The 10,202-nt window shown below is 54.9% G+C and overlaps 1 protein-coding gene across 2 annotated transcripts in view; it reads left to right on the top strand.

The window, feature by feature from the left end:
* Positions 1-1,871: 1,871 nt before the first annotated feature.
* Bmp7 (bone morphogenetic protein 7) overlaps positions 1,872-10,202 on the top strand; it is a 75,956-nt gene continuing 67,625 nt past the window's right edge. Inside the window, exon 1 of one of the 2 annotated variants that reach the window (XM_039106002.2) lies at positions 1,872-2,837. In XM_039106002.2, coding sequence (XP_038961930.1) covers positions 2,423-2,837 — 415 coding nt within the window. In that variant the 5' untranslated portion in view covers positions 1,872-2,422. The remainder of the gene's footprint in view (positions 2,838-10,202) is intronic. The other variant, NM_001191856.3, reaches the window with a different exon arrangement.

The raw sequence follows: 10,202 nt of genomic DNA, 5'->3' as shown, positions 1-10,202 counted from the left end.
CCAAGCCCAGCAAGGCGTCCGATCTCTGCCTTCTTGGCTGCCTCCTCCACCTGAGCTCTGATGCTTCTCAGAGAGAAGAAACGGGAAAGACTGCCATGCTTCTGTCCCAGACCTCCTTGATGTTTCCGGGGGCCTGAGAACCAGCTAGTCATGGAGGTCGCCACACTGGCTTGATCACTCTGATGTCCTCCTGCCTGGCCTATGTGTGGCACTCCTGCTGGCCACAGAAGGCCACACACAGCCTTCCGAAGTAAGGGCAGGGCCCCTTTGTTTATTCAATATTAAGAACTGTAACTTGGTCACTGGAGGTCATGTCTCCAGCTCACAGCCTGAGTGGCCTCAGCTCACAAGCCACAGCAGGTCCAGGGAGGGGCCTCTCAGAGCTGTGCTGGCAGGGGACACAGTACTGTTGGTGTCCACAGCCTGGACTATGACCTGCAGGTCTCTTTTGGGGCCATCCCTGCGGCCCCTCAGGCAGCCACATGGTCTAAAATCCTCCCAAGGAGCCCAGAGAGCCCTAGGGTAGCTATCTCTGTTTCCAGAAGCCCGGAAGACCAGGCTGTCCCATTTCACCCTAGGACTTCAAGATGGAGCCCTCTACTCAAGGTCCTTCCCAAGCCCCTCTTGCCACTCTTTAATTCAGACTCCCATGGATATTCTTGGAGCCCGCCTTCAGCAGAGCAGGGAGGCCTGGCTTACCACCCCACAGCTCACTGCCATTCTGAGTGAATGCTGTTTTGCTCCCATTTTTCAGAAATGGAAACCGAGGCTCTAAAGAGCAGCTATCCACTGAGAGCTCCAGCATCTGTCTGGGTCCTTTCTTTCTGTGAAGAGAGGGAGGCTAGTCCTTTGCGACAGGAAAATTCAGTGTGGGTGTGTGGGGGGGGGGTTGTCCTGAACTTGGGTACAATGCCCAACTCCCTACTCCTCAGGCCCTACCTGGGGCTGGGGGTAGGGTTGTTAGACAGTAAGGCTTTGGCCCCTTGTGCCAGGATAAGGGGTGGGTGGACCCCCCCAAGAGGAGGGGGTGGGAGCACTCTCTAGTCCCAGATTTCACTTATGAACTCTGCAGAGCTGCAACATCTGGGGATCCGCAGTTCAAAAATACTAGGGGAAAAAAAAGCCTCGAAGTACCTGTACCGGATCCCTTGGGTGCTGAACCTGAGGAGGAGGAGGGAGGAGGATGAGGGAAGAGGAGTAGGGGTAGGTGGAGGAGGAGGAGGACGACGATGACAGTGTGTGTGTGTGTGTGTGTGTGTGTGTGTGTGTGTGTGTGTGTGTGTGTTTGTGTGTGTTGGGGAGTGAAGTGCAGAAAATAAAAGTAACGTCTGTAGGAGGAAACAACTTTATCTCCACTTTATCTTCGGTCCTGGAAGGTTACCAGAGGAAGTGGCACCCGAGGGGGAGGGGCAGGGAGAGAACTTTCCCTGAGGAGCAAAAGCCAGGGCAGCCGAAGCTGGCAGGCGGTGGGAGTACGGGCGGGGGTGGGCGGGTGTTTCTGCTTGACTGGAGCAAATGAAGTGTTCGGGAGGTTCGAAAGATGAGCCTTGTCCAAGAGTGGCCACCTCCGAGGAGCCTTCTCGGATTCCTGCGCTCCCTCCGGGATGCTTTCCTAGCACAGCCTATAGTTGCTACACTTTGGCCACTTCCAAGTGCGAGTCTCTAGAGGGCTGCAGCCTCGGATTCCTCTCTCTGCGCCCCTGAGGCGTCCGTCCCAGTGCCGGACACCCGGTGGGCACTCGGTAAATATTTGTAGAGCGCCCTGGGAGGAATGAATGAAGCCATTGGGCCAGGCTTGGGGAGGGCGGGGACAGGCGCAGGTGGGAGGCCGCGGGAGCGGGAGGGGCGGGGAAGTCGGTCCTCCTGCTCCTCCCCCCACTCCTCGGCCCCAGCGCGCCCCATTCCGGGGCTCCCGAGGCGGCTGGCGGGCGATCTGGGGCGCGCAGGACTGGAGAAGCGACCTGGGGTCCTTGTTTGGGGCGCGGGAGATCGGAAGGGTTTTTTTTTCCCGCTGGTGCCCGCGGGCCCGAGCGCGAGCAGAGTGGGAGGAGGGAGCGAGGGTTCGCCCAGCGCCCTGCTGCCTCCCCGGCACTCGCTCTCCGGACTTGAAGGTCTGCAAACTGCTGCTCCTCCCACCCCGGCCCGCCTCCTCGCTCTCTTGCTCTCTCTCTGGAGTTGCTGTGCTAGCCTTGCGGTGCGTCCTGGCGAGTGCGGGCCGAGGGGCCCCGGGCCAGAACTGAGTAGAGGACTGGGGCGTCTCGGGCAGAGCGCAGCGGGCCAGGGAGTGGCCATGAGTGGCGAGGCCACGGTGAAGCTCGTCTGCAGCAAGTGACCTCGGGTCGTGGACCGCTGCCCTGCCCCCTCCGCTGCCACCTGGGGCGGCGCGGGCCCGGTGCCCCGGATCGCGCGTAGAGCCGGCGCGATGCACGTGCGCTCGCTGCGCGCTGCGGCGCCACACAGCTTCGTGGCGCTCTGGGCGCCTCTGTTCTTGCTGCGCTCTGCCTTGGCCGACTTCAGCCTGGACAACGAGGTGCACTCCAGTTTCATCCACCGGCGCCTCCGCAGTCAGGAGCGGCGGGAGATGCAGCGGGAAATCCTGTCCATCTTGGGCTTGCCCCATCGTCCGCGCCCGCACCTCCAGGGAAAACATAATTCGGCGCCCATGTTCATGTTGGACCTGTACAACGCCATGGCGGTGGAGGAGAGTGGGCCGGACGGACAGGGCTTCTCCTACCCCTACAAGGCCGTCTTCAGTACCCAGGGTCCCCCTTTGGCCAGCCTGCAGGACAGCCACTTCCTCACCGACGCCGACATGGTCATGAGCTTCGTCAACCTAGGTGAGTGGCGGTAGGAGGTGATATATCTCAGACCAGGGCTACTTTGGGACAGGGAGAGGGTGCCTGCTTTCAACCACTGTGGTCCACCTTCCCATTTGCAAAGCATCAGTGCCGGCCAGAGACTCTTGCCCCCGGGTCTTGGTAAACTTTAAGCTCTGTGAGTCTTTGAGTCTTGCCGGCTCGGAGGGTTTGTGGGGGGTACCGAGAGGGAAGGACCTGCCCTGAGTCTCTTTGCCTGCTCCGCCGCGCGTTCATCTCACTCAGGGGCGGGAGGTCCCGGCCCGGCAGCGGCTTAGTTCAAAGCGCCCGGCTGGGTCATGTGAGCTGAACCGGCTTCAGCGGCCCGCGCTACCTGGATTTAAAGGGCCCTTGAGAGTAAAGCTGCCTTCCCGCCTTTCCTCCGCCCCTTTGAGCCCAGCTTGGCTCTGGCATCTCGCACATCCCCTTTCCTTGCCCTCTCTGGCCAGCCCTACCTGTCCCTTTGCGGTGCGCCTTCTCGGCGCGCGCTCGGAGTGTCGCGGGGCTCCTCTCCTAGCCGCCAGTCGCCCACCTTTGGACTCTCGGCTGGAGCCGGGGAAAGAACGTTGCCATTGCGAGTTTTCTATTTTAAATATTTAATGATAGGTCCCGGGCGGGCAGAATCCATTTTCAGCGTTTATCACGTGTGGCGCGCAAACCACGGGTTTTGGCGATTGGGTGGCTGGGGACCTCGGAACAGAGGCCGCCATGGAATGGCTGGGGAAACCGTTTCCATACTGTAGTTCCAGCCAACCAAGGGATGCGAGGCTGGGTTACGGCTGGTCTGAGACAGCTCCCCCTGCATCTGTGCGCGCACAAGTATCTAACTTGCTCAAACTAACCCCCAACCGTGCGCTGTGGGGCTGGCCATCAAATATTTGGCTTTGGTGATAACACACCCTGATAGTGCTGTTTCCTGAGTCACTTTTCTTCTGCTTGTGGAAGTTGCTGAGAAAACCCCAAGTCAAGACACCAAACACACCATGGGCGCCCGTCAACCTGGAAATAATGAAGCTTAAGGCCACCCCCCCCCCCTTTTCTCTCTCACTGGGCACCTGGGGCTCTGAAGGGATCTCCGGGAAGAAAGGGTCCACGTTAATCCTCTCAGCTCCAGATAAAGGCCTTGGAGCTTCTGGGAGACCATTGTCTGTTTCCATTTAAGATCAAAAAGTGTCAAATAATGAATCAAGCAAGGGTCAGGGTGTAAAGGCCTGTGATAGAGCTGACAAAATATTACAGAGCAAATTCAAATTCTCCTCAGACACTTGTTAAGAAGAGGTCCTGCTTTGGGATAGCCTCCAAACCCTGAAGGTAGGAAAGGCCAATTGCAAAGAGATTTTTCCTGGGGGTAGGGCTTGGTGTGCTGGGAGAGGGAGGCCGCCTTTCACTGCGTCCATTTTTTTAAAAAAAATGTGGATTTATTACCAAAAACTAAAGTCGACTCCTCAATAGAGACTTAGCAGTATGTGGTCAACGTGGATCTGCGAACCTATCCTGAAGGCAGGCATAACAAGGCCCTGGGTGAGGGTCAGGGCTTATGGCCTCTTCTGTTCTCCGGTGTGATCTCCAGGAAGCCAGTGAGTGGGTCCTAGCTGACAGTTCAGAGCTGGTCCATCGAGCTGCAACAGATAATCCCAGACTTTGGTGCCAGTCTCTGTGTTTCAGGTCTGGCCGTGTGGCCCCAGCTGGCTTCCCTCATCCCAAAGGGCCAGGTGGCTTCCAGGGCAGCTCCCAGGGCCCTGCTGGGAACCTGGCAGGGGCGGTTGCTCCCCACCCCCAAGCCCCGGCCTCCCTCGGGTACAAGCTGGGGCTTGCTGGGGAGGCCACAGCTGGGTGGCTTCCTCTGGCTGCACACACACCTTTCTTTCAGTCCGTTCTTTCTTTCATGTTGACAGGACAAAGCCTGGCTTGTCTGAGCCTCTTAATCAGTGGGGCTGGCCGTGGGCTTTTGTGGGACTGTCCTTTCTCAGGCATGGCTTTCTGGACCATCACTCCTAATTAGATAGCAGGGTGGCTTTTAACAGGACCCAGGGATAGGGTCTTGTTTTCTCTCTCTCCTTCTCTCGCTAAGCTAGAGGTAATTAGGGGAAGCCCCAGACTGTAGCTGCTAAGAGCTTCCTGTAGGTGCATCTTTAATCTCTGCTGGGCCACAGCACAGGCATAGGCCTCCTGCTCCTGCTGCTATGACCTGGGGATGGCAGCTGGGTTGAAGAAGGGTGTAGCGACCCCCAGAGACTCATCCCCACACTGAGGCTGCTGAGAAAGCGTAGTCTGGTCAGAAATAGACAAGTTTTAGAATGCCAGGTTCACGCTTACCCTTTGCTCCCCGAATGAGAAAAGGTCCTGGTTCCTGTCAAACCACCCCTTGTCACCCTTAGAGCATTTGGTGTTGGTGCCAGAGACCGGACCCCCTGGCTGCCTTCCACACACACCTCTGCCCACACACCTCCGCCATTCTCCCTCAGGCCTGCCTGCTTGGGGGACCCCCTGCCTCAACCCTGAAGGCTTTTGCAGATCCACTGCCTCTCTCCTCCTGTCTGCAGCCAAACTGGTTTTTGTTCTTGTAAGTTGTTCTCCCTGGAATTCGAGCAGTCTGCCAGGCCTAGTGGGATCCACACCAGAGGAAAATTTACAGCAAAACCAGGTGCTGCGTGTGAGGACTTGACTGCCCCAGATGACAAAGACCAGCCTGAACCATAAAGTCCCTGGGAAAGCCGGCTAGCGTGGGACACCCATCCTCCTGGCTCTGGCCCCGAAGTTCAATGACAAGATCTGTAAACTGGTTTGGATTAACAAGCCCCCTACTCCTCTGGGTAGACTTCATTTTGGAATTCAAAACAGGCCACACTCTCTCAAACAGTCCCCAGGCAAAGTTGATCCTGCAGAGACCTGGCCTAGCTATTATTAACCCCAGCTATTCTTTCTTCGGGAAGCCAAAAGCCCTGTTCAGAATCTTTCTAGAAAGCCAACCGGCTTGGAGAGGGTGTATGTGACTGCTGTTTATCTCCTGGGCCAGGTTGGGAAGGAATGAAATTTGTTTAATCTTCGAAGCTAAGTTAGAAAAGGGAGCCTGCTCGGACCCCGTCATTACTGTAGCCAGCACAGAGAAGTGGCTTTTGTTAACTTGTTCTGGTAAGCAGAGGTGAGGCCTAGCAGTTTGTTTTTTCACTTTACCCCCCATCTGGCTGTCCCTTTTGGAGACAAGTGTTTGGCGCTAAGATCTCTCCTTTAACCCTCCGAACAGATCAGGCCACTGGGGAAGGGGAAGGAAAGGTCCTGTTACAATTTAAAGGCATCCTTTGGGGAGTGCGCCACAGAGAGTGGCTGCGGAGCCTGCAGCTGTAAACTGGCCCGCCTTAGAATTTGGAAGGGGCTCCCTCACATTCCAACCCTTTTGGTTAGCAGCAGAAGGTTAATAGAGATGTCACATGTATTTCCCCTTCACCTTCTCTCCCCTCTCCCTCCCTCTCCCCCTCCCTCCTCCCTCCCTCCCTCTCTCTCTAGATCAACTTCACCATAGGGGTGTACCCACAGCTGTGTTTTCAGGAACCCTTTCAAAGTCACTTTTAAACCTCATTTTCCTGGATCTATAAATCAAAGATTCCCCCCTCCCCTTTTCCCAAGGATATTATGTGACCCAGATTTGAACTGTTTTGGATCTTTTGTGTGTATTTCCCTTCTGCAGTCAAGGCAGGCTAAGGCTGGGGCCCGGAATGGCAGCTCAGATGGCTGCTTTGGGGTTTTATCCCAGGGCGGATTCGGGTTCCCTTGAAAGGTGGGAGGTGGCTCGGAGGAGACCGGTGGATTGTTTTCCTGCGTGGAGAGAAGAAAGTGAGACCCTCAGAGACCCAGCTCCAGAGAACTGGGTTGGGGCCCTACCTAAGCCGCGACTGGTGGCAGCCTGCAAGCTTTTGCCTGGATGAGCACAGCGGGGCGGACGCCCGTGAGCACATGTCATAGGCCTGCTGAACCGGGGGACAAGTGATGACTTCATCCCAGGCAGAGTCCCGTGGAGGTTGATTGATGACCCCGCCGCTTTCATATCTCGCCCACCCCACTTGCTAAGGTCATATTTGGCCCTCATCGAGTCTCACAGTGTCCTCCGGCTGCCTTCCCCACCCTTCCCGCCCTGCCCCTCCGTGTAGCTGTGGATTGGAGAACACTTTCCTCCCAGCAGCGGTCTGGCGCTCCGCGGCCACGGCTGCGGCCCGTGGACACACAGGGGATGTGGCTGGAGACTGCACGGCTTGCCTTCGCGCGCTCCGCCGCGTCTCTGGGGTCAGGGCGCAGGCAGGGATGTATAGGATCTGTCTTGTTATTGTCAGAAGGAATGCACTCAGGGATTAGCGGGAGAGCAAGGTGGTGGGAGGGAACCGCAGCTGTGTACACTTATTATAAAAGATTTAAGTCCCACTGGTAAAATCAATATATTGAATTGCACAGCGCTCTGTTTTTAATTAGTTTAAGTCAAACGCGCCCATGCTGTTTTGCCTCCCCTCGCCTCCGTGGGGTGAGGAAACACCAATATTTACATAGAAACTGATAACACTTTTAGCTTCACACACTCCAATGACCCAGGCTTGATGGATCCCAGATCAACATGGGATTGGGAGGGATGATGTCAGTGGGGAAGAGGGACATCGGTGACGCCTAGGACTTGGACCCCGATGCTGGGACGCCGCGAAGGGTGTGTGTTTAGAGACCGCGTTGGTGACCTTGGACTTTTAACAAAGAAGCCCGCTTTTTCCGCATAGGCAGTCGGAAAAGCTGAGATTCACCAACTCGCCCCCTAGAACATTCTTGCAAAACCATCTAGGGGCTCCGCCAGCATGCGGGGTTCTTTGTGCCGGGGGCAACTCGGGGCACGTGCTTTATTTATTCCAGAACTCTCCTTCCTAGTCCCTGCAAGTGTTTACAGAGGCAGGATGGCTTGCACTGTAAGCTCGCATGCACCGCCGGGGCGATTATGTGAGCCGGTCGGTATTAGCTGTGTGCTCAGCTGGGATTGAATTCCCCGGGTTTTGCAGCAAACGGCATTTGACAAATACTATTTGACAAAAAATGTGACTTGGTATTTCTTAATGTGGAACAGATATTTCACGGTTAACCTCCCCCGGGTGAAAAATCGCTCGACCCCCAAGTGCAATGGCGGTACAGATGAACGCCAGGGCTGGGCTGGGAACCGCCCCCCCCCCGCCTCCTCCAGAATGGGCTGTTTATGATTTGGGGGATGTCAGGAGTGCACGGAGCCCGACACGCCCCGTTGTGAAGCATGTGCCAGGCTGTCCTTTCAACGTTTGTGTCGGAAGGCATCGCGGGGAGCGGCGCAAAGCCTCCGCTGATCCTCAAGGGGTGGATCGAATTAATGAGGCCTCTGCGGAACACCAGGGTTTGAGCAACCACTTTATCGTTTGAGAACCAGAGCGCTTATAATCTGGTTCCTGTACCAACATGTTTAACGTGTGTTAATGCATTTCCAAACCGGAGCCTCTCAGCACAACCCTGCTTCTCGTTAATTGATGTCAGTAGCATGGTACAGTATTTCAAAGGGCCGGCCAAGCATTGACTGTGTTTCCAATTTCCTTCCTTTCCTGTGTTTGGGATGCCATTGTTAATTTGTTCCCATGCAGGAGCCGGGGCTGCCAACCGGCTTTCTATAAAGGGCTTCACAGTGAAGACTTCCAGCCCTCGCTCATGCTCGGCCGCCTGGCCAAGTTTCCTGACACTTTGCAGTTAATTCTGGATGATCTATGGGGTGGGGGGTTGGGGGCTTCCCTGCGAGGAACGGAAGTCCTTGGTGACAGCGGTGGGCGTGGCTTGGCAAGGGAGCCCTGAGGAACATCCACAGTAATTCTTTTTAGACGCGGCTTAAACCCATGCGTCTGTTTCCACCCTGGTAGAGTAGCCTGTGTGACCTTGGGCGAGCCATTGAGCCATTTTAACGTCTCAGAGTCATCCCCTCCCGCCGTAGAGGCTGGGTAACAGTCCTCTCCTTCCCGGATCCTCAAGAAAACAGAAATCCCAGAAATAGGTGTATGATAAATGTACTTGTTGGAGTGGGTAAAACTGTATTCATTTTGGTATATTAGTTTGAATTTCAGTTAAAAAGTTTATTACATTTATTTATTGGGCAGGGGGTGCACCTGTGGCAGGAGGAGGTTAGAAGACAACCTGTGGAAGCCGGTTCCCCCTTTCCACCATGATGGTTTTGGAGATCAAACTCAGTTGGTCAGGCTTGAGTCTTTTTTTTTTTATATTTTAAAGATTTATTTATTATATATAAGCACACTGTAGCTGTTTTCAGACACCAGAAGAGGGCATCAGATGTCATTACAGATGGTTGTGAGCCACCATGTGGTTGCTGGGATTTGAACTCAGGACCTCTGGAAGAGCAGTGGGTGCTCTTAATCACTGAGCCATCTCTCCAGCCTGTGTCTTTTTTTTTTTTTTAAAGATTTATGGGCTGGGGATTTAGCTCAGTGGGGGCTGGGGATTTAGCTCAGTGGTAGAGCGCTTACCTAGGAAGCGCAAGGCCCTGGGTTCGGTCCCCAGCTCCGAAAAAAAGAACCAAAAAAAAAAAAAGATTTATTTATTATATATAAGCACACTGTAGCTGTCTTCAGACACACCAGAAGAGGGCATCAGATTCCATTACAGATGGTTGTGAGCCACCATGTGGGTGCTGGGAATTGAACTCAGGACCTCTAGGAAGAGCAGTCAGTGCTCTTAACAACTGAGTCATCCCATCAGCCCCTGCAGCAAGTGCCTTTATCTGCTGAGCTATCCTGCCAGCCTCCACATTTCGGGTTTTAGAAAGATTATTTTTTTTCTGTGCGTGCGTGCGCGTGCACGTGCACAAGTACTCACAAATGCCCACCAAGGCCAGAAGCGGATGTCCGATCCCTTGAGTCAGGGTTACTAGCATTCGTGAGCCTCCCTGTGTGGGTGCCGGGGTCTCAACCCTGAGCTTCACGATTGAGCACTGAGCATCATTCAGCATCGAATCATCTCTCAGCCAAGCCGTTGACTGTGAATCTGGAGGTCGAGGGGCGGCCTGCAGGTGTGTAGCTTGGTTAGCAGGGCTCTTGTTTGGCACACAGGAGGCCACATGATATCAGGTGTGTAATGCCAGCACTTGGGAGGTAGAGGGAGGAAGATCAGGAAGCACTTTCTTTCTTTCTTTTTTTTTTTTTTGGTTCTTTTTTCCGGAGCTGGGGACCGAACCCAGGGCCTTGCGCTTCCTAGGCAAGCACTCTACCACTGAGCTAAATCCCCAACCCCTATGGAGCACTTTCAAGGCCAGACTGGCTACACATTAAAAAAAAAAAAAAAGCGTACACAGATGCT

The sequence above is a fragment of the Rattus norvegicus genome, chromosome 3, assembly GCF_036323735.1.
Source record: "Rattus norvegicus strain BN/NHsdMcwi chromosome 3, GRCr8, whole genome shotgun sequence".
Classification (NCBI taxonomy): domain Eukaryota; kingdom Metazoa; phylum Chordata; class Mammalia; order Rodentia; family Muridae; genus Rattus; species Rattus norvegicus.
Note: the sequence above shows the minus strand (reverse complement) of the source record. Positions and strands in the feature narration are given on the sequence as shown.